General features: G+C 41.1%; 1 protein-coding gene across 6 annotated transcripts in view; it reads right to left on the bottom strand.

The window, feature by feature from the left end:
* Nucleotides 1–25,763, bottom strand: part of foxp1b (forkhead box P1b) — a 166,560-nt gene that overhangs the window by 64,317 nt on the left and 76,480 nt on the right. For 5 of the 6 annotated variants that reach the window (XM_058087447.1, XM_058087454.1, XM_058087405.1 and 2 more), the window contains one exon: nucleotides 1,940–2,038. In XM_058087447.1, coding sequence (XP_057943430.1) covers nucleotides 1,940–2,038 — 99 coding nt within the window. Of the gene's footprint in view, nucleotides 1–1,939; nucleotides 2,039–2,282; nucleotides 2,629–25,763 lie in introns of those variants that run through there. The other variant, XM_058087423.1, reaches the window with a different exon arrangement.

Genomic DNA, 25,763 nt, shown 5'->3' with positions numbered 1-25,763 from the left:
AGTGACAGCTTGGCCGAGCTCTCTGTATACATTAATAAATTAGAATTCTAATTCTGTCTTTGTCTGCAGAAGATGGCCCGCTACTTTAGCGTGTATCAACAACTGGCTGCGTGCGAGAATCTGCGATGATGGTCGCCTTTGTTGACCTCTGCAGCACAATTCCCTGCCATGCTGGGAAAACTGTTTAGTTTGATCCCTTTAACTTATTTGAATCCCGACAAATATGCACACAACTGAAAGGTCATCGCAGTCATATTTCATCCTCTGGAGCAACTCTGAAGACATCTGCACAACAAAAGAAGCGTTTTTTTTCACAACCCGACATTAGACCTAGCTGCTACAATGGCTCATTAAAAAGGGTCCCCGACGGGACAGTCAGGGTATTAAATATCATATATATATATATATACACACAAAGAACAGGGCCTCCCTATTAATCACCAAATATGCCCTGAAGTCATTAGCAATTTCACACTGGTACAAACAACGGATGCCCCCGTCCAAGCAAAGATACAGTACACCAAGTCAGGCAGCATATACATATACATATACATATACATATACATATATATATACATATACATATACATATACATATACATATACATATACATATACATATACATATACATATACATATACATATACATATACATATACACACATATACATATCGTTCTATGCATGCATAAATCACCCACACACACAAAATAAAAATGATTCAAGGATTTCCTGTCTGGGATCTGCCTATTGTGTCCCAACTAAACAAGGACCCGCGATCAATTCTTCACAGAGACGAACGTGGCCAACAAGCAGATGTTTTGTTTGGCCACTTTTGTGGCTGTACCGCAGTGGTCCCCAAACTAAGGCCCGGGGGCCGGACACGGCCCACTTCCACATTTGACCCGGCCCCCTGAACAATAAAGCATGTACATTTTTCTGTCATAGAACTGGAAATGGTAACCTATTGCGACGTGACTACAACCACACTTTGCCCCAGTCATAGAACATAAACAAACATACGACCCAGACCCTGGCCCCCTTCAGAGGAAAGAAAAGTCATGTGGCCCTCACTGGAAAAAGTTTGGGGACCCCTGCTGTACCGTAACCAAGGCGGTGTACAGAAACCGAGACAATACTTCCAAAACTGAATCTTACAAAAACCTGAGGTTCCGGTGTACGCTCTGCTAAACTACACTGACTTCACCAGCTTCCATTCACACTTCCGTACCCCCCTCCCCCAAATATGCACACAGTTCCCAACTGCAAAAGGGAAAAAACAGATTTTCATGAAAATAAATTATTTAAACAAATATACCAACATAACCAACACAAAAAGGGGTTATTTTACCTGAAACTAATAATTTCATTTCATGCACGCTACACTCCTCCACGACACAATCCCTGCCGAGTTCTTACCAAATGCACTTCTGCCACCTTGTGGTCGTTTTTATGGCTTAAATTTGCTCTTAAATGAAATGCAATAGTGCAGAGTTGCGCCATCAAAAGACGACTCAGCGTTCAGGTTGATAAAACTCCATCTTTGGTATTGAATTGAGTTACGAATCAGGCAAGAATAAACATAAAAAAGAAAATATACATTTCAAGCATAACTTTGTTTTCTTTTGTGACACCTGATTTGTTTAAACAACTATGCCAACATAAACAACACAAAAAGGGGTTATTTTACCTGAAACTAATAACTTCATTTCATGCACGCTACACTCCTCCACGACACAATCCCTGCCGAGCTCTTACCAAGTGCACTTCTGCCACCTTGTGGTCGTTTTAATGACTTAAAATTGCTCTTAAATGAAATGCAATAGCGCCATCAAAAGACGACTCAGCGTTCAGGTTGGTAAAACTCCATCTTTGGTATTGAATTGAGTTACGAATCAGGCAAGAATAAACATACAAGATCAGGAAGCATTTCCAGTACCTGCAGGCTTTGGTCCTTGTCGTTAGCTTTGGGGGATTTATGGCCAGTGTTTTGTTGAGACTGCTGCTGCAGAAGTATCTGCCTCGCTACCTGGAGGGCCTGAAAAAGAAAGAAAAAAAAAGGTTAAATGATTTTTTTCAAACGCAGTAGGATGGTTGAAGGTAGCTTGAGAACATCCCTTATGCCCATTACCAGAGCAGACACCCCCTTAGTCATCTCCTAATATTCCCCATAAGGTCATTGACGAAGACATGCATTTGGAGTAAACAATGATCAGATGACATTCACAAACAAAAGGGTACACGGAGAGATAAGCTCCATTTCTAGCATGATATATTCTCACATGGCCATCAGCGCTTTTTGTGTCTTCTTCAGTGCAGCCAAACTCCAATCAAGAAAGCAAATAAACAACTTTATGACTGCTTCAAATATCTGTTAAAGGACACGGCCTTCTCAGTGGAAAACAAAATACAGTGAAGTCACATGTTTATTGCTCCAACTACTCCCTTTTCCCTTACGATAAATAATCAAACATGCCATCCAGAGCAAACAAAGCCGAGGAGCGGCAGGGGGAAAAAAACACTGCGGTCTCGAAAACGGTCAACGATACCAAGAAAAGCAAGCGTTGCGTTCCCACAGTGAGCTGGCCAGCCTCACACCTCCACCAGTAAACCATCTGGGTAAATAACCAGCTTCATTCTTTCCACCATTCTCAGATGATTGCTCCCACAATGAAACAACAGACAGGGGGTTCATCTCGTAGATGGAAAATCTGTCAACCCCCCCACCCCCCCCAATTATTGGATATACATTAACACAGTAAAATGCGGTCATCCAGGAAGACGCGGTGCAATGCAGCGTCTTAGCGACTGAAACATGCGACCAAAGTGAGCTCGGTTTCCAGTATGGAATAACTCAATAATGTTTGATAAATTAATTTTTTTGTTAAATCATCTGATTTATTGTTAACTTCCACAAATAGTGAGTCCATTAAATCCTTTAGGTGAGTTGCCAAAAAATACAGCAAATATGTGCTTTCTTTCAAAGATGTCAAAATGTTTTCTTTTCCGCTGTAAGTGATGACACACACAGTGAGACACACACGTGTGCATGTGCGTGCATGTGTGTGTGTGTGTTGGGGGGGGGTGGGGGGGTGGTTTACAACCGAGGGTGTTGGAACAAAGAGTTGAGTCAACAGGATGTGATGGAAAGTTCAGGCGGTGCTGGATAAAGAGATACACTTCTGGGAAGGCTTGCTTTGCAAACATCAAATAAAAGACGCCTGTTCATGATTTGACGCTTAATTCACACCAAAAGACTATTATTCGACACTATAACTTCATGAAAAGTAGTAACAATATGACGTATATCAATTTTATAATATCATAACTTCATTCCCGTGATAATATGACTTAATTCCCATCATATTATAACTTTTCCCCTAACCTAATTCCCCAAAATTACAAATTTATTAAGTTTTGTTTGTCATCTTAAGACCTTAAAACACATTTTTTCTTTAATATTCCAACTAAATACTCCAATCATTCATTCATTTTCTACCGCTTTTCCTCACGAGGGTCGCGGGGGGTGCTGGAGCCTATCCCAGCTGTCTTCGGGCGTAAGGCGGGGTACACCCTAGACTGGTCGCCAGCCAATCACAGGGCACACATAGACAAACAACCATTCACACTCACATTCATACCTATGGACAATTTGGAGTGGCTAATTAACCTAGCATGTTTTTGGAATGTGGGAGGAAACCGGAGTACCCGGAGAAAACCCACGCATGCACGGGGAGAACATGCAAACTCCACACAGAGATAGGTGGAATTGAACCCTGGTCTCCAAGCTGTGAGGTCTGTGCGCTAACCCCTAGACCACCGTGCCGCCATACTCCAATCAGACTAGCATAAATACATATGTCAATCAAGTGACTAACATCATAATGAGGCTGCATGGTAGGCATTTTTTTCAATGTCACGTTCGAGATACTAAAAAAAAACAATGAACTTTCCCAATGCTATCGGTGAGTTATGATGTATTATTATTGCTTATCCTGTCTACTATATTAGGTCAAATCAGCATAAAGGTGACTATAGGGATACTAGCTCATCTTTACAGGGCTCTAATAATGTTTGTAAATAGGTTTTCTATGCTGTGACTACAAAAAATATTGTATTTATTAATATTGAGCATGTATTTCAATGGGAAAGATGCAGGCCGTGTTTTTATAAAATGCACTTCTGCCACCTAGTGGCCGTTTTTTCAGTTTAAAACTGTACCAAACACCTCATCACCTTTGTGAAAACGTAAAAAAAAATACAAATTTGTCTTTGGTAGCAAATTAATTAATTGGAAAAAGAAATAATCGTCAATTTGTCAATTAATTGTAGCATATCTTAGTATTAGTTTTGTCATTGTTGCCGTGTGCTGCAACCTGTCACCCTAGTGAAAGCGGTCTTGAACTCAATGGGTCTTTTGTCCGGTTAAATAAACAAAACAAATGAATAGTCTGCTTTAAAAGGAATGATAATAAAAAAGGAATATGCTGTAGTATATATTATACTGTATATCGTAGGATCTGACTCTGCAGTGTTTACAGTACGGCACCCACTTCCTTATTTCCAACCCCCCCCCCCGGCGATTCGGAGATCCTGGTCCCTTGGGAGTACTCTGATAACTGCTTCGGACAAATACAATAAATTGAAGTGTTGACAGGCACAATAAATCCGTCACACCCAAAAATTCTTGCATGGACGTTCTAATAGTAGAACCAAAGCTGAAATCTGTCCACCTCAAGCTGGGATAAGCATGCAAAGAGAGTTCAGCAGGTTCCTCTGAGAAGTAAACAGTAAAAAAAAAAAAAAAAAGGCAAATATTGACCCGCACAAACACTTTTACTACTGTATCGAGGGCTATTGTTTGGAAGGTGCGCTTGTTACTGAGTAACAAGTCATAAAACAGCTGAAGACACGGAGACTCGCATCAAAAAAAAAAAAAAACACAGCACATATTTCCAAACAAATACAAATACACACGCAGCAGACTGTGTGAATCCTGCAGGGGCTTTTGATTAGCAAACACCCTGCAGGACGTGCATAGTACATTATAAGTTCACAACCTCGTGTTAAAAGAAAGTCCCTAATAAACAAGCAACATTTTATCTGCGTCTTTCGACTTTCACACAACATTAGCGAACAGAGGGAGGAGCGTCCCTGATGTCTCCGGGCCATCAAGCTGTGATAAGAGAGCTGCTAAGCACTGGATGTATTTATGTGCTGTCTGCACGTGTGGATTATTTACAGGCTTTGGGGGTTCCTGCTGCTAAAGCCAGCTCTGGGTGTCTTAGAAATCCCTGCTCAGAGCGTTGCCACACAGTCGTGGCTGGATCCACCGCAGCATCCCAAAACGCACAAACAACAGCAATCAATGACAATCAGCGTATGAACTGTTTTAGTATTTTGATGGCGTCGATGTTACGTATCAAAGGAGACATTGAGGAACACGAGTAATAGGTTAGCGTCCGGTCCTCTGGTGTCCCTCTGCAGCCTCGGTGGGCCTTCGACGGCACTGGTCTAAATGTCAAGGTTATGTGTTTGACTTCGGATCGTGGTTCAACACATTTAACGTTCATTCATTCATTTTCTACCGCTTTTTCCTCACAAGGGTCGCGGGAGGTGCTGGAGCCTATCCCAGCTGTCTTCGGGCGAGAGGCAGGGTACACCCTGGACTGGTCGCCAGCCAATCACAGGGCACATATAGACAAACAACCATTCACACTCGCATTCATACCTATGGACAATTTGGAGGAAACTGGAGTACCCGGAGAAAACCCACGCATGCACGGGGAGAACATGCAAACTCCACACAGAGATGGCCGAGGGCGGGGACCGAACCCTGGTCTCCTAGCTGTGAGGTCTGCGCACTAACCACCAGACCGCCGTGCCGCCGCACATTTAACGTTTCAAAGACAAAACCTTTTTTTTTTTTACTTTACGATGGACTCACATCAAAACAGCGCAGATGTGTGCTAGCATATTATTATTATTATTATTATTATTCCTTGCTTTATGACTTCCATGGCTACAAACATGCTCATATAAATTCATTGATAAAACAATTTTGGGAAAATTGGGCATGGCTCAGGTTGTTGGTTCGATTCCCAACATACCCTTGGGCAAGATACTGACCCCCGGTTGCCATCAGTACGTAAATGTGGAAAGAGTGTCAACACACTGAGTACCTTTAAGGTAGCGCTACACGAGTTAAAGTCCAATTCAGGGGGTCTCACAAGATCTTGTGACAAAAATCTTGCGAGATAAAAACCTGACGTGAAGATTTCTCGTACAAAAAAAAAAAATATTTAAACAAATTTATTTCGACAATAGGTAATCCATCACACAATAAATGAAGATGAACTCTGTTTGTTTCATAGCACAACGGCATGAACGGAATGAGCCCTTTTGTTATATGAATACAGAGACAACAATAAAGTCTTCTAGCTTATTTAATTCTTGCATTTAGTGTTTTTATTCCTGTATTTTATGGTAATAGAATGGTTTTATTTCATTTGAACATGCATCAGATTACAATTGAATGCATCACATAATCAATTCACAGTTCCACATGTCCAAAAGGAGTAGGAAGAAGCAAAGCTTATTGGAATGGAATGGAATGGCCTTTATTAAGATATGCCTTTACTCGTCCCTCAGTGGGGAAATTTGTATTTATTTAATTGTCATTATACAGGATGTACAACATAATTGGAGAGCTTCTCCTTTCAGTGCAGTAGTCAAGTTTAAAAAAACAAAAACAAGTATATAAAGTAGAGTAAAAAAGACAATTTAGCAAGATATATACAAGATATGTACAAGATATCCAAAATATACACAAAGTATTGCACGGGAGCATTATTATTATTAAATCCTACCCCTCCATCTGGTACTTTTACAATCAGTAACTGTTACATTTGTTCACTTCCTGCTTTCTGTAATACAGTTTAAGTGTTTTTTTTTGTATTTATCTTTTTTTATTTTGTAATTTTTTGTCACGTACCGAAGTACGAGGTGATACATCGTGTGACTTAAGTGTTAATTAACTTACTTCTTCGTAACTCGAGGACCACCTGCATTAGAATGATCCAAACAGACAACTTGTACATATAATATGAAATTACTCATGATCAAAAAGAGCAATTTGGAATTACCGACTATAAAAATCCAGCCATGGAACCCGATTTACTACCGCTGACGTTTGCCTCCATAACACAAACATTGATCTTCAATGCAAAGCAGGATGTCTCGTTGCAAGTACGTCGTTAATGCCAATTCAAAAAAGCCACTCCACATGGAAAACAGGCCCTGCGATAGAACCCTAAAAGGGCACTTGTCACATCACCCACTGATCTGTGTTCAGATTTCTGCATTAATTCATGAAGAACACACAGATAAAAACCAGCGTTTAGACCCACTTTAAACCATTAGATTACCTTCTTTGTTGTGCTTTTTCATTCATCGATTAATATTTATGACATGGATAGCACCGCCGCAGTGCTCGTGGTTGAGGTGGTCCGAGCCCGGTACTGCGGGGTTAGCGTTGCCCTTGCAGCCCCCCCCCCCACAGCCGGTTGTGCGGGCTTCCGTTTGCATTTGTTGAGCTGCTGGCTGAAGAAGGCCTCCATCTAATGCGGTCGGCGTTACACGAAGAAAAGTACACACCGCAAGCTCGCATATGCAAATGACATGCATTGCCGGAGCTGCACATGCAGCAAATACGGGAACAGTAAATAAGGTTTTCCACGCTCCATCAGATGCTCTTTGTTGCCAACAAAAACAGCACGCCAAACGGCAATGAGACACTTGAGGGGACACATGTAACGACACGCAAGCGAACACGCGCATGGTGTTGTGCGATTACGCCAAAGTGCGGCGATGATTCAGTAACCGAGCAGATCTCCCGCTTTTCTTCCTTTTCCCCGCCATAATTAAACGGATACCGTGTTTATTGCGTTAGCGCGGCGTAAACACGCTCCCGGTGCACACGAGCGACTGTCGACTGTATATTGTCTCTCTGGTGAGTCGCTCTTCCGCCTCAATTACGCCTTTCAAATTCCCAGGCTCCGTATGATAAAGTGGCAGTAAAAATCATTCACATTAATACACCATTGTGCATCTGCTGCTAAAGGTAATTAAAGAAGTAAATGACTCATAAGAATAGACATATTAGCTGCAAAATGAAAGGCAACTGGGGCCGCCTCGTGAAAATATGTACCATTAAGATACTGCATTTTCTTACTGGCATCATCAGCTCCACTAGCGTGATGCTGATTTAATCCACTCCACTGGAAAGTCTATCAGTGCTCGGTCGTGTGTCTCCTATATCTATCCGGCAACAGCCAAGTATTTCAATTGTGACTTTAAAACTTGGCTGTGAATGGCTGGAGGATGCTAAATGAGGGAGGTCACGCAAGGAAAAAGCGAACAGATGAGCATTTTAGGTGAATGCGGCTCTACTAGCAAGACATAAAATGTACATATGAGATGAGCCAATTGAAGAAACAATACAAGCAGTTGATGTTTGCTAAATACAAGGATGAAGAGTCTTGAACCAGTCATGATGTGCTATATATATCACTATATTGACACTTACTATGGTACACATTATGGCATTGGATGCTCATATCACCCCGTACTTCGGTACGAGGTACATTATTTAAAAAAAAATAAATAAAATAAATAAAAAATAAAAACAAATACCAAAAAAAAAAACTAAAAAAAAAAAACCCTAAACTGTATTATTATTATACTTATTACAAGTTGTCTGTTTGGATCATTCTAATGCAGGTGGTCCTCAAGTTACGAAGAAGTTAATTAACACTTAAGTCACTCACACTGAACACGTATCACCTCGTACTTCGGTACGGGACAAAAAATTACAAAATAAAAAAAAAACTAAATAAAAAACTAAATAAAAAAATAAAATAATCAGGCCTGCAGCCTGCTTATTTTCTTTGTCGATTAATCTGAATATTATTCTTCCGATTAATTGATTAATTGTTTAGGCTTTGGATGCACCAAATCAACAAAAAAGCAAAAAAAAAAAAACTTAAAACTGTATTACGGAAAGCAGGAAGTGAACAAATGTAACAGTTAATGATTGTAAAAGTACCAGACGGAGGGGTAGGATTTAATAAGCTTTGCTTCTTCCTACTCCTTTTGGACATGTGGAACTGGGAACTGATTATGTGATGCATTCAATTGTAATCTGATGCATGTTCAAATGAAATAAAACCATAAATCCGGCAGAGAATCAAACCCCTTATGGCTGTGAGGCAGACACTCTAAGCAGGTTTCCACCATGCTTCCATTAAAACAGTATAACCGTAATATACAGAAGTATCAAAGCTGGGAACAGCGATGCGGGCAGATCTCAAAAACACCTTTTGCCTTGACTTTATCTTTTCTTCTGAGTATATGATTCCGAAGGACGCTCACAGCTAAATACAAGAATATCCATCAAATGGTTTAAGTGAGAGGAAAAAAAGCGAAGACAGATGCCAACTGTGCTGGGTGCTTAGATGGGCTGTCAGAAAACATGCGCTCCTCCGGATTGCATCTTTGTTGGAAGTCTTGCATCACCTTCTCGAAGCAAGCGTTGTGCTTGGGAAAATGGGCGCTTCCAAAAAGCCGGTGTGAGACCCTGAATACCATGAGTGGATTTGATCATGCGTGAATGGAGATTGTTAAAAACGAGAGCCCGTCTACCTTGGTCTCCTCCGTGGAAGACTCAACGTGATGATGCGTTTAAGGCTTCGGGGATACGATTGGTAAAACCGGCAAATCTGTGGGAACTGAACTACAACGTAGTCAAACTTGAAGGTTATTTTTTCAATCTGATAGATTACCGATAAAACGTGGGACCGAGGGACGGACAGGCGATCAAATTAACCAATAAACCAACAAACACACGTTTTTACATCGCTCCCCGCTGACGCTCACGGTCTTAACCCTCTCCCGACCTGGACCTTCCACATCATGAGATGCCGGGAGAAGAATTCCCACTGCGTCCGAGGAGCTTGGATGAATCACAGCCACGTCCAATTGGCTATGGATTGAGTTGCAGCAGTGAGAGACGGCTCCCTGGGAATAGCAAGTGTCTCTGTTGAAGCCATTCCAAGACGGATAATATGATCCTCCGCCGACAGGAATAAACGAAAGGGAAAAGGAGGGGGAGGAAAAAAATCTGATTGCTTCAGTCACATCGAGGAGCAATCTCCAACACGGTCTAGACATATCAATCGTCACGCTCAAGTGTCATGTGTTAGTCTCCAAAGTCCATGATGGGACTCGTGGTGGTTGGAACTTTTTCTTTTTTTTTTTTATTTCTTTCTTGGAATTTTTGCATCCCAAACAAGAAGGAAACCGCACAAAACAGAGTGAACGTTTTTGACCGAACGTTTTTTGATGACTACTGTAATTCCTCATTTATTGTTGTTTCAAACACTGTCTGAAGTTTTTCAACATTATTAGAGCTCTCTAGACATGAAATAGCACCCCTATAGTCACCTTTACAGTCATATTACCCAATATAGTAGACATACCAGGAGTAAATAAGACAAATAAGATTTGTGCTTGTGTGTGTTGCTGTAAATGTGTTCAGGTACGAGTTGAGCATGGTGGTTGGAACTTTTTCTTTTTTTTTTATTTCTTTCTTGGAATTTTTGCATCCCAAACAAGAAGGAAAATGTATAAAACATGTACGAGTGAACGTTTTTGACCAAATGTTTTTTAATGAATACTGTAATTCCTTGTTTTTTGTTGTTTGTTACAATGTGTCTGACCAAAAATGACGTTTTTTTAACATTATTAGAGCTCTCTAGACATGAAATAGCACCCCTATAGTCACCTTTATACTTGTATTACCCAATATAGTAGACGTACTAGGAGTAAATAAAACAAAGAAGATTTGTGCTCGTGTGTGTTGCTGTAAATGTGTTCAGGTACGAGTTGAGCATGGTGGTTGGAACTTTTTCTTTTTTAAACTTTTTTCTTGGAATTTTTGCATCCCAAACAAGAAGGAAACCGCACAAAACATTTACGAGTGAACAGTTTTGAACCGAATGTTTTGTAATGAATACTGTAATTCCTCGTTTATTGTTGTTTCATACAATGTGTCTGACCAAACACTTGGTTTTTTAACATTATTAGAGCTCTCTAGACATGAAATAGCACCCCTATAGTCACCTTTACAATTGTATTACCCAAAATAGTAGACATACTAAGAGTAAACACGACAAATAAGATGTGTGCTCGTGTGTGTTGCTGTAAATGTGTTCAGGTACGAGGGGAGCTGAGTGGTGGCCGGCCAGGAGGTGACGTCGGGGGTTCAGAGTTGAGTTTTACTTTGGCTTGGATTAGTTAAGGATTATTGCGCCTGTTGCGAGATCATTCAAACCTGTAATAAAAGCCTGTTGTTCTGGCGATCAGGTCTGGTGCTTGTGTGTCTCAAGGAATATTACAGTGATATTACTGACACCTAGCGACCACTGCGGCTTACTACATGTCATCGCAGCGTCTTTGAACATGGCTTATATTTGTCTTTTCGTTCATTTAGACCAGGGGTGGGCAAACTGCGGCCCGGGGTCCACATGCGGCCCACCAAGCGTTTGAATCCGGCCCGCCAGTTGCTTTCTAAGTATTTCAACTTTTAACATACAACAGCTGGCAACATAACTTGTAAGTCGGATGTCTTATTCAGACAAAAACAAAAACACAACAAAACTGAAAAATTCAATTTCGTAGTTTGCTGTGGTCTGATGTTTAAAGTGCTAGTAGATAGTACGACACTTTTACAGATAAAATTAGACAAATAATTCAATGTGGACTGTTAGAATTATAAGCGTAAAACAGTGTCTGTGTGTGTTAAATATATATTCTGGCCCCCTGGACAATTTTGTTAACTCAAAGCCACCCACGAAAAAGTTTTAGACAGTTTTATGCTTGAAAATACTTCAAAAAACATTCAATTTTGGCACAAAATTCCATTTCCACCATTCCATTTGCGCAAATATACTAGAAGAACAAGCCATATTCAACTATGATTTATTAATGAACATAGTTTGGAAAAACTTGCAGAGCTGTGTGAATGATTGGTCAGTACAGGATGTGTTCCGCTTCCAACCAAACGTTAGCCGGGAACGTCTTTGGCTCCTCGCAACCCTTCACGGACCAAGTTGTAACAATGATGGATGGAAATCTTCCTTGACGACAAAAGGCGCTCATAAAACGGTTGTGGGACACGCGAATAAAGAGCCGAGCTCAAAGTATGAACGCAGGTGAGCAGAAGTTGTCCAAACAACAAACACTGCAGGAACCAAGGGCATGTGGGCTATAGAGCCGATGGGGGCGGCGGGAGGGCGGATGACAGACTGCTGTTCGACTCCATTAGCTGCTATGTGAGAGGGGCGCATCTAGCAGCACACGACCTGTGAAGAATCTTAGATCTCGCTCCATCTTGGAATGGGGATTGCCGCATTAATTCTAGGACTGTAATCTCTCAAGCACGTCAAATTACTCTCATTAAGCGCAGGAAGAAAACTGCCTCTGTAATAAGTATGTATTAAAAAAAGTATTTATTGCCAATAATCACCTCTATAATATGAGCTGGCTTGCAACAGCTTTATTTTTGCTGATTAAGTCTAAAAATGGCGAAACAACGAGGGGTGCATGGAAACAGACCCATGCAAATGATGTGTGTGTGTGTGTGTTATGTGTGTGTGTGTGTGTGTGTGTTCACACACAATACACAGCTCATGGAGTTTACGAGAGGAGTTGATACAGTGATTAAAGGGGAGGGCAGAGGGATACGGCGCTCGAGGGCCTTGGAAAGGACATGCCTCGCCTAGTCATAAAAACACACCTCTGTCTTTAAGCTAGTACGGGAATCACTCTCGGTAGGTTCACTCGGAGGTGAATTACCGAAGAATTTACATGCTAAGTGGTACATGCCATCACTAGAAACATGACGTGTAGTACCGGGACTGAAACATCATTCTCTGACCGCCGTACATCGTATGGGGCATCGAGTCACAGGTCGGATTTCCTGGACAATTTCTGATTTGCAATGCATATTTATTTTACTAAATATGAAAAGAGTGCTTTGAAAGCAACACGACATCTGTCACGGGTACGACTACTAGTAGGGACTCATATTTAGGCCATGTCCAAAAACATTTGCAGCCCGTTACTCATAAAATATTGTGAGAAAAAAAGGTCATCTTGGGCGGCACGGTGGACGAGTGGTTAACACACAGACCTCACAGCTAGGAGACCCAGGGTTCAATTCCACCCTCGGCCATCTCTGTGTGGAGTTTGCATGTTTCCTCCCACATTCCAAAAACATGCTAGGTTAATTGGCCACTCCAAATTATCCATAGGTATGAATGTGAGTGTGAATGGTTGTTTGTCTATATGTGCCCTGTGATTGGCTGGCGACCAGTCCAGGGTGTAACCCGCCTCTCGCCCAAAGACAGCTGGGATAGGCTCCAGCACCCCCCGCGACCCTCATGAGGAAAAGCGGTAGAAAATGAATGAATGAATGAAAAAGGTCATCTTCCCTTTCAAGGTAAGGTCTATCCTCCGTTTATCCGGGTCCGGGTCACAGGGGCATCAGTCTCAGTAGGGATGCCCAGACTTCCCGGTCCCCAGCCACCAAAGCGTTCCCAGGCCAGTTGTGAGACATAAACCCTCCAGCGTGTCCTAGGTCTTCCCAGCTGGGCATGCCCAGAACACTTCACCAAGGAGGGGTCCAGGAGGCATCCGGACTAAATGCCCGAGCCTCAACTCAACTGACTCCTCTCAACGTGAAGGGATGTCCCAAGAACCAGATTTGGTTGACGAAGACCAGGTCGCCCAGGAACCCGCCCTTGACCGCCACCCAACACACAATGAACCGGACCCGTATGCTTGCTCCCGTAGGTGGTGGGTCTACAAGGGGGAGATCCCGTGTGGCTTCTTCGGGCTGGGTGAAGGCCTGCGAGCCCCTCCCCCGGGCCAGGCTCCAGGGTGAGGCCCCGGTATCCTACGGTTCCTCCTCTTTGTTTTAGTCATAGGGGTCTTCTGAATCACTCTTGGTCTGTCCCGTCACCTCAGACCTGATTGCTTTGGGAGACCCTACCAGGGGCATATAGTACCAGACAACATAGCTCCTCGGATAACTCGGGCGCTCAAACCCCTCCACCACGATTAGGAGGGGAGGAGTCAAGATAAGGTATCCGCCATTAAAATATCTACAGTACACCAAGTTACATTACGGCCTGTTTAACAATCCTAAACATCGAGAAAAACATCAACATGGGTAATACCATCACTTCATCTCCAGAATCAATTAGAGCGAGTGTCAGTGGGTCATTCATTTACAAGTTCAGCATAATTACCTGTTTTTTTTTTTTCTTATACTCATTTACTTCTTTATTCATCTGGGGCCCTAATGTCCCCGCAAACCAAACGAACACATTTTTATGTAATTATTCAAATTAAACACGGGTTCCTGAGAGAGAACGCCTGACAGACCACAATGCAGCGAGGCTAATGTGCTCCGAAAACAAAACTCCCCTGAAGCTAAATGAAGGATTCTATTAGATGTCAGTCTCCGCTCTCTGTAAGTGACAGCATACTTGCCGGATCAAGTAATAAATAAAGCGGCTGGGAAAATAGAAAATAGCAAATCAAAGACATGGGAAGGAAATATGTGTGTAATGTGAATAAAGATGAAGAATGCCGCCTGTACCGGAGGCCCCGTGCGATAAGATCACTTGGCAACAGTACAGGCTATGACAGCGCATTACCCTGTGGCAACATCACATTTCGCCACTTCTTGACTGCGTCTCAGAGGCCACATCCACTTATGTCGGCTGTGATTCACGGCGGTAGATTGTATATACGAGTGAGCACCAGAGACAGAATGCAGAGGTGGACTCGTCATTGTGTACAGATGTTCCTTTGAAGAATGAAGTTCATAAAACATAATAAAGTTCCAATATAAAAGGGTGTTACTCGGCCTTTTACTAATGTTTAACATCGAAAAAAAACACCTCACGTTAACACTTTGTAAACATCCACATTGCAATTATTTTGATTGTGAGAATGTTGTGGTCTCTTTATTTCACCCAAACATCTGGTGCAAATAAAAGGTAACATGCTGCCTTCCTGGCTTCTAGTCAACACGGTTTAAACAGTCTGCACACAAACAGAATGGAATCTGGACCGTATACGCTTGTGGTACAAGTCCTGGCATACTGTAATACTGGGCTACAAACCTGGACCAAAGGGATCCATTTGCGTTTATGGTCCAATGCACGTTGAAGACAAACATGGCTTTTATCCAGTAGCGGGATAGTAGGACCAGAATTTGTCTTGGCAGACAATGTAGGGGCCTGTATCATAAATAATATATATTTTTAACAAATAAATAATCATAACATTGCCATATGTTGTCTTTTACCCTGACTGGGATTCGACACCGGCACCCTTTGCCAAACGTAGGCGTCTTTACCCACAACGCCATCTAGTGTATACTTTTGGATTTGATGCTCAGCCAAATGTAACAAGCAGAAATGGAACGGATCCATCATCCATCATCCATATGCTACATCATAATCTGGATCATTTCAAAATCCATATTTGTCTGAGGACATGGCAAACGTAGAAAACATTTCAATAAAATACAGATGTCAATTTGTCCTCCTCAGTCAGCCATTGTGGGCATGCCTTGGCTTGTCAAAAAGTTCTGTTCTCGACCATTCAGAAAGCAGAAACATGCTGATTTTGTTGCAGGCCTGCGAGCTGGCCTTGTGAGGCAAATAGCGTTCAGGTGGCATGGGATGTTCCCCAGACGAGATGATACACACGGTACTTTTAAGAACAGTATCTACAGTATCTACTAATCTACTTACAGTCTTCTGCACTCTGGGTGTATATTAGCGGCCCCGCCTCCACCCACTGAGACAAAGAGCTCACTCCGTTCATGCCGTTGTTCTATGGAACAAACATGCCGAGGTGCTGAAACCAGAGTGGACCCTCTTCCCGCCCGTTTGGAGGCGGGAGACAAGGAAAAGAAACACGCGTACACATGGCGATATATTGAAGCCGGCAAAATTGGCAACTTGATTTTCATTGATTGTCTGATGAATTAATGAATGTATTATCGTCCCAGGTCTAGTGCCGCCCATGAGACCCATTTTTATCTCACAAGATCTTGTGATATTAGATCAGGGGTGCTCACACTTTTTCAGCATGCGAGCTACTTTTAAAATGACCGAGTCAAAATGATCTACCCACTACAAAAATGCAAAACATCTATTTATTTTCAAATGTATTGAGGATTATTTGTACGTACAATGTATGTTGATGTACCTTACATAACCAAATGAGCCAATATTGCAAAACACACATAATTAACTATTAACATTTTTTGTAATTACCTGAGTTTACTTTGATGACTTGCACTGAATTGAACCAGCCAGGGATGCATAGTCCGGACAGTAGCTGCTGATAGCCAGCCTCAAGCACACTTCCAAATGTTTATCAGTCATGGATAATATCTGTATCATAATATCCGTATAATATTCCATATCCGTATGGAAGTGATATGTTTTTTGCCTTTTTACTTGGTCCAGTTTTTGCCTTTTTACTTGGTCCAGCTCCTTCACTCATTTTAGTGACCATAAACTTTAGCGAGGGCTTAAAATCTCGCAATTCGCCGACTAGCTTAGCACTTTGCATCGTTGTTTACGCATGAGCGGTGACCTAAAGGTCAAAATTCAGTTGTCATCTGACGGGTTGTCCTGTATGTCAATCAAGTAACGGGGATGGATGATAGGCTGACATCGTAAGTTCTGCTGCACTTAGAGACGTTGTTTGATTTGATTGGTCGCCCGAAGGGCAACATTCAGTTGTCATCTGAATGGCTGCCCTGTATATCAATCAAGTGACGGCATTGATGCTGGGATGATATTTTTTTAATGTCACGCCGCGATCGACCAGCGATCGACCAGTACCACCTCCGCGATCGACCGGTAGCTCGCGATCGACTTAATGAGCACCCCTGGATTAGATGTTGTGGCATCACTGATAGAAACACGTAGAAGCTGAAATCTGATTAGACAAACAAAAACATACTACAAACATACTAATATGACAGCTAACATGCTCTGACCACCGGTTCTCTTGACTTCCAAGTCCCATCACGCCGTTTACGCTTTTGGACATCAGCAGGTCTCACTCATCACTCCGACCTGCCGCACGTTTACATTTGAAGCAAAGCTTTCTGCTGTTCAAAAAGAAAACATTTTCTCTGATTATCTTTCTCTCCTGCAATGTGAGGTGGACATCAATTTCCTGTGTGTACTTCCTCACTGAATCAATCCCCATATAATCCGCAGCCTGCAGCTCCTATCTTGATTCCTCTCCTGAAGATAAGGACACCAGTTATTGTTTTCATTGAGCACGAGTGCTAAGACAGTGAGCGCCAAAGTACTCTCGGATTGAGATACATTTGCCACAAATCACTAATTCAATCAGTCTTGGGCGCTGGTTGGCTTTTGAAGTGAGGGGATTATCGACACATCAGTGTCAAATTGGAGTCTGGAGGTGTGATACAGACTGGATCAAACCGAAACGCAGAGGGAGCACTCGCAGCAGCCGTCTGAGAAGCGGGGAGTAGATACGGTGACATATGAAATATGACAAGTGTACCTCGCTGTGAAAACGATTGATTGGTAAACTGAGGAACGGCGTGACAGAGCTTGGGAAAACGAACGCAACGCGGGGGTGTAGTGGTGAATGGCGGAGATGGGCGAACACGTTTGATCAGGTTGCGTTGTTTAATGTCGCTCAATCACGGATCCCTCCTTTATCACCATTAATTGGTCCAGATCCAAACACTATATAGAAATCAAATATTTTCATATTTAGAGCATAGAAAACCTGTTCATGACCTAAATACATAATTAGAGCCCTCTAGACATGAAATAACACCCCTATAGTCACTGTTACACTCATATTACCCAATGAAGTAGATATAATAACATAATATAACATCTATAAGATATAGAGCAACAACCATCCAGAGTTTAGAGCCTCCAATTATCCTAACACGGATATTTATGGAATGTAGGAAAATCCACTCATGCATGAGGAAAACTAGAAAACTCCACATAGATATGTTCCAATGCCGATACGAACCCATATCTTCTGACATGCTAACCAAAAGGCCACTGTGCCACCTTTATAATTAAAAATGGCCGCAAGGTGGCCTCGTCATTAGCATGTCGGCAAACAATTCTATAATTGTAGCAACTTATTTCAACATATAGACATACCATCCAGTATATTTCAAAGGTTAAAATGTACAGTAAACCTCGGATATATCGGATTCAATTGTTCCCACTGGTTTTGTCCGATATAAGCAAAATCCGTTATATGCGTATACCGGAAAAATGTCAGTTTTACGCATATATCGGATTTATATCCGGTATATGCGTAAATGGGATTTTATCCGTTATAAAAAGGCACTTCCTTGACTATGTTTCCAATGTACCTGGACGCGCAGGCAACGCTGCAAACGATTCGGCGAATCGGAGCGCCACGATGCGGCCATCCGATATATGCGAGGGAAATTTAATGGAAATGCATTGGAACGGGACTGGAGATTTTGTCCGAAATAGGCGAAATCCGTTATAAAAAATCTGATATATGCAATGAATTTTTATTGGAAATGCATTACAGAAAAATCGGTTCTTTTTTATCTGTCCGTTGTGAGCGAATTTCCGATATATCCGAGTCCGATATATCCGAGGTTTACTGTATTTTAATTTTCAACGTATAAAGTCTACTTCAAAAGTGTTATTGGTGGTGGAAATCATTTCAAGAATACACTTGGACTAATTTGATTCTTTCCCTGTTGCCCTACAGATATTTTACATTATTCAATCCAAAATCTTTCTGGTTCTAACTTTTCTTTTGCATGTTAAAGTTTAATTGCCCCCCTTGGCTATCCATGAACAGAATTAGTTGATATCTGCAGAGAGAAAGTACAACAAAACAAAACAAAAAAAAATCATATTCTCCATGATGTATACCTGTAAGAGTTGAGGGTTCTATGGCAAACCGAGGCAACATTTTGCCCTAAATTTTCTGAACCGAAAAGTTTTTTGGCATCTGAGGTGACATGCAACAGTGGGGAGTTGCATCATCACATATTTTTGCCTCCAATGCAAAATAACGTTGGGAGAAGGTGTTGGGTTTTATGAAAATGTGTACATTAGTCTGGTATTGAACGACTTAAAGAAAGGAGTGGAGTTTTATTGCTGTTGGAACTAATCAATGTGTTACAACAGTGACTTTTAATGCAAATGTTGATCCGAAATCGGAGGAGAAGGTGTATGGGATTCCGATCTATCAGCCTAAAGAATACCGGTCCGTTTACCCGACCATTTCCACACAATCACCAAAACAAACGACCTTGTGGTATTTTTTTTTGGCATCTGAGGTGACATGCAACAGTGGGGAGTTGCATCATCACATATTTTTGCCTCTAATGCAAAATAACGTTGGGAGAAGGTGTTGGGTGTTATGAAAATGTGTAAATTCATCTGGTATTGAACGACTTAAAGAAAGGAGTGGAGTTTTATTGCTCTTGGAACTAATCAATGTGTTACAACAGTGACGTTTAATGCAAATGTTGATCCGAAACCGCAGGAGAAGGTGTATGGGATGCTGATCTATCAGCCTAAAGAATACCGGTCCGTTTACCCGACCATTTCCACACAATCACCAAAACAAACGCACCTTTCTGTCTTCCCTGTGTACTCTTACTTTAACATTATCCCTGAAGTGTCCACGCCGTGGCCTCCAAGGTTTGTCATCCAGCTCTAATCAAGCAGAAAATGGTCATAAATATTTCTTTCTGCAAGATTTCACATTTCACACAGTTCAATGGTATTTTCCTCTGACCTCCAGGGAGTACCTAATGCAAAAAACAGCAACTTCTGTTAAGGCTCATGTTTCTTCAGTCAGATGCAAAACATATTCTGCTCCTTCAAGGCAAAAAGAGGGGTAAAGACATAAAGGTCTTATTTTCCGGGTCATTTACCAGCTCGCACCTTCACCCGGCCATCCCATTACACTATGCCAAAACTGATCAACAAGTAAATAACAACAGCCGCCACGATGGAGGCCTTGCAAGGATCGCTCCTTCCCTTTACGAGTAAACGAGGTAAAAATGTTGATGTTATTATCTATTTCAATATAATACATATTTTATGTACAAAGAAATAAGGTCACAGGAGGATTTATATGAACCATTTTCTCAAGCCTGGCTAAGTATTTATGGCTCATGTCATTCAGAGGATGCGGCGCTAACGTCACCGTTATTTATGACGAGGCGTCCCATCGCGGCGTATTATTCGGTAAATAGAAGGCAGACATTCTGTTGGACACGCTGAGGAAATGCGAGTCATCATTCATTCTTTCTGTGTCTGCTCTAATTTAGCGGAAGACGATAGTACAATAGTCGATACGATAGACAATACAACAACTGAACGATTACAGCAGGGCTCTACATTAAAAACCAAAATGACTTGCCCATGGGGAATCCTTAAGGTGAGAACTACTTGCCCGAACTTGCCCCATGTAAAATGAAAAGACTGCCATAATGATATCATGTAATTTTTTGTGGCATCACATGAGAATCTCAAATAAATAAAATAATATAATAAATAATACCTTACACATGGTAGTCGTAGTAAGCAGTGATATTTATAAGTTGTGCACCACAATGAAACATTATTGAATAGACACATTTGTGTACTAGTAAAGTGTTTTTAATCCAGAAAAAAAGCTCAATGGTCAAACAATAATTTGTGAAGCAAAGGTGAGAAAAATCCACAGAGAAATGGAAGCGCTAGATTTTGTAGTTTGTGCAAAATCAGCACTTGGTATTGGATCTAATGGGTGGTGTTTCATTGTGACCACTTCAAATTGTCACAGCAATGTGATTCACTCACCTGTGCCATCATTTGATTTGCTGCCGCTAATAAAATACTTGTTTAGGAGGCACTGGTTCATCACTTTTTGCTGTTTTCCTTCAGAATTAGACCATGTTGGCAGCGACGCCATGATGGATGTTTTCGTAGTCAAACGATCGCTGATTGGTTGATCGCGAACAACGGGTGTGGGTAAAACGCGGACTGTGGATTACGGACCGCGGTCTAAATAAACGATTCTGATTGGTCCATTGCAAGGATTGCTTTGCAAATTACCACGGGAATTACGCAGTCCGTGTTTTACCAACACCCAACAAGAACCGCTTTAAAAAAAAAACTCTTGGCAGTATGGCAAGCCAAAGTGCACTTGCCCGACGGGAATATCACTGATTGGATTTACTTGCCCGAATTTTGTTTTAACTTGCCCCGGGCCATCGGTACATCGTTATTGTCGAGCCCTGTACAGGATTACAGTATCGACCCTGAACCGTATTTTTTAAGACAAAAAACAAAACAAAAAATGGCTCCATGACACATAACCGAGTACCCGAGACATCCACCAGACTTGATTGAAAGGAATACCAGGCTTTCATGCAGGCTTATTTATGGATTATTTTCTGTTATGTCTACTATATATTGGGTAATATGAGTGTAAAAGTACTATAGGGGTGTTACCTCATGTCGGGAGGGCTCTAATAATTCACTCCAGCGTGTGCAATAGACAGTAGACAGCAGACGAAAATTATAACGTCATGACCATGTCGAGACAAACTATATGCCATCATGTAAACATCATAAATAATATGACTGTTTACTATATTACTATTATTGGCGGTGTGGCATCCTTTCAGACCTCCAGTACTTCCTGCTGTGATACTCAATGTGGCCCAAGACTTGGGGTTTGACACAAAGGAGCAAAAACTGATGTCTATTACCCGCATGCGGGTCAAATTATGAATAAAATATAAAAGTTTGACGTACTACAGGAGTTTTACATTAGCCCGACTGTGAAGGGGATTCCCTCTCTGACTTGGCACACACACACATAGTACTGCGTACATACACAACTTTACCTTTGTAGTCTTTCCTGGGTCCCAAACTACGCCCTAATTGGACAAGGATTGGGTCCTAATGAAACAAATAACTGTTTTAAAAGAAGACAGCCCCGCTATCAGTTCCAATGGCTTACAGTATCCGCCCGATTCCTTTGGGTCCATTCTATGTTAATTGGATCTACATTGCCTTAGCACTGGGGGTGTTAACAAGCACAGTCTATGAATATTAATTACCCTGAAGTTTTATGCATAGGAAAGACTTCACTGATACATATTAATTCTATGAAGTTTTCAAAGTAGTGTGCTCGTTAAAAATGAATACGCTGTGTGCGTTGATGTTTTCCCAGGAGGAACCGCGCATTCCGGTGTCTCTCAAGTGGCAATCCTTAAAGAATGACCTCCCTAAAATGGCATTATTATTCAACTAAATGTAAACATTGAAACAGCGTTATGACAATGGCAATTAAAGCCATTCATGTCGGAGTGTGTACTTTGCCTCCAGAGACTCCGTGCAAACAGTTACTTATTGACAACATTTAACGCTGTGGGCGAGTACATTTACTGTACGGTGTGGACATTTTTGTGTACATCTCGATGGGGTGCACTAAGGAGAAGTTGTACTCTGTCACTGCTGATACTGTATTAGAGTAAATTCTGGTGTAAAAGCTAAATTTCCATTAAATTTAGAAGAAAAACAAACACATTTGTACGTACGTAAGCCACAACGGACTAAAATCCGTACAGGTTCACGTCATAAAATGGCATATTGTGACAGAAGGCAACCCATTGGAGGTCTGACTCATTGTGTCAACACTAAACTCATCACACAGCAACTTAACAGCAAAAAGATATACCAAATACATTTACATACCAATATGAGGAAATACACAATGCATGTCGTATAATCAAACCATTTCATAAAAAATTGATGGATGACACTGCAATAACGCCTCTGTCCAGCAGATGGAGCCAGAGAAACCTGGAGGGAAGCTGACGTCATTGCAGTGCCTTGGCAGGCACCAATTAATGCGTTTCTCAGACATAGTTAATTACGGGAAAACCTTGAACTGCTTTTTTTTTCATTTTAAACTCATGCTGGTACAGAAAATAAAAACTGAACGGACATGTGTCCTATTATATTTGGTGTATAACACCTTTTTACATAACTGCATATGCTCACTGTGCCGATGTCTGTTTTAGAAATTCCCTAAAACACAAAGTTTTGATTTCGGTCCAACCTTTATGGTGTTACAACGTTGGAGTTCCATGTTAATAATAGCAGTGTTTATAGCCAAATAATTATTCTATTTTCAGAAAAGCATCGCAGTCGCATCTATTTTCATTCATCTGTGATTAATAATCACGAATCGCACATCGATTGCCAGAACCAGCAGAGAAATTTTGCTTGTAATAAAACTGTCATGTGCTGCGGTATAAAGACAGATGTTGCCAGTTGTGTGATAACATAATTAAACTGTTCTGAGAGGGATTCCATAAAATTATTCAAATTGGACGAGCCATATCATTTTACCAATAAAGCAATTTAAGGCAATATGCAGTGGCATAACACTGATGTTATCCTCTTCACAGATTTTCCAATAAACTGGAGACTGTGTCCCAGGTCTGGTCTGACAATATGATCCCAACACATGGAGATACCTGGGCGGCTCCCAAGACGCACATCGAGACCGAGAACAATGTTTTACGGAGCCATCGGGTCTAAGTATGCAAATGTGTGCATCAGTCAGACGATAAGCAGATGCAGCCGAGCCCTCCAAAGCTCGACGGGATGGTGGTCGCCGATGATGGCTGAGAAGTGCATTTCCACCTTCTCACACCTCCGCAGGGGATCATTTATGACTTGCATTATGCAAACAGGAAACCTGTGCCCGCTCAGCTCTTTCTGCAGGCCCCGTAATGCGTGTCATTCTGTGTTGTCTCTACACGCAACACTGTGCACGAATGCAATAAGGTGCAATTATGGATTTATTTATTTTTAAATTGTAATGGTAATGGTTTTATTTCATTTGAACATGCATCAGATTACAATTGAGTGCATCCCATAATCAGTTCCCAGTTCCACATGTCCAAAAAGAGTAGGAAGAAGCAGGGCTCTACATTAAAAACAAAAATGACTTGCCCATGGGGAATCCTTAAGGTGAGAACTACTTGCCCGAACTTGCCCCATGTAAAATGAAAAGACTGCCATAATGATATCATATATCAATATATGCTGATAATTCATCAGATAATAGTACTGATGCATTGTATTTGGAGGAATGTCTGAAAATTTGTGGAGATGTATGTTAACATGGCAAGCCATGCTACCTTACACATGGTAGTCATAGTAAGCAGTGATATTTATAAGTTGTGCACCACAATGAAACATTTGACACATTTGTGTACTAGTAAAGTGTTTTTAATCCAGAAAAAAATGCTCAATGGTCAAACAATAATTTGTGAAGCAAAGGTGAGAAAAATACACAGAGAAATTGAACTGCTAGGTTTTGTAGCTTGTGCAAAATCAGCACTTGGTATTGGATCTAATGGGTGGTGTTTCATTGTGACCACTTCAAATTGTCACAGCAATGTGATTCACTCACCTGTGCCATCATTTGATTTGCTGCCGCTAATAAAATACTTGTTTAGGAGGCACTGTTTCATCACTTTTTGGTGTTTTCCTTCAGAAGTTGTTGAAGAATTAGACGATGTTGGCAGGGACGCCATGATAGATGTTTTCCTAGTAAAACGATCGCTGATTGGTTGATCGCGAACAAGAACGGGTGTGGGTAAAACGCGGATTGTGGATTACGGACCGCGGTCTAAAAAAACGATTCTGATTGGTCCATTTCAAGATTTGCAAGGATTGCTTTGCAAATTACCACCGGAATTACGCAGTCCGTGTTTTACCAACACCCAACAAGAACCGCTTTAAAAAAACTCTTGGCAGTACGGCATGCTAAAATGCACTTGCCCGACGGGAATATTAATGATTGGATTTACTTGCCCGAATTTTGTTTTAACTTGCCCCGGGCCATCGGTACAACGTTATTGTCGAGCCCTGAAGAAGCAAAGCTTATTAAATCCTACCCCTCCATCTGGTACTTTTACAATCAGTAACTGTTACATTTGTTCACTTCCTGCTTTCCTAATATCGTAAAAAAAAAATTAAAAAAATTATTTTAATTCTTACAATCAGTAACTGTTACATTTGTTCACTTCCTGCTTTCCTACTATAATTTAATTTTTTTTTATTTAAATTATTTTTTTACAATCAGTAACTGTTACATTTGTTCACTTCCTGCTTTCCTAATATCGTAAAAAAATTTAAAAAAATTATTATAATTTTTACAATCAGTAACTGTTACATTTGTTCACTTCCTGCTTTCCTAATATAATTTATTTTTTTTTATTTTTCTTATTTAAATTAATTTTTTTACAGTCAGTAACTGTTACATTTGTTCACTTCCTGCTTTCCATAATACAGTTTAAGGTTTTTTTTTGTTTTTTTTTTTAATAATGCACCTCGTACTGAAGTACAAGGTGATATGAGCATCCAATGCCATAATGGGTACCATAGTGCGTGTCAATATAGTGATATATATAGCACATCATGACTGGTTCAAGACTCTTCATCCTTGTATTTAGCAAACATCAACTGCTTGTATTGTTTCTTGAATTGGCTCATCGTTGTGCATTGTTTGATTTCCTTACTCAATCCATTCCA

Source organism: Doryrhamphus excisus, chromosome 1, assembly GCF_030265055.1.
Source record: "Doryrhamphus excisus isolate RoL2022-K1 chromosome 1, RoL_Dexc_1.0, whole genome shotgun sequence".
Lineage (NCBI taxonomy): Eukaryota > Metazoa > Chordata > Actinopteri > Syngnathiformes > Syngnathidae > Doryrhamphus > Doryrhamphus excisus.
This window is presented reverse-complemented; position numbering and strand designations above follow the sequence as displayed.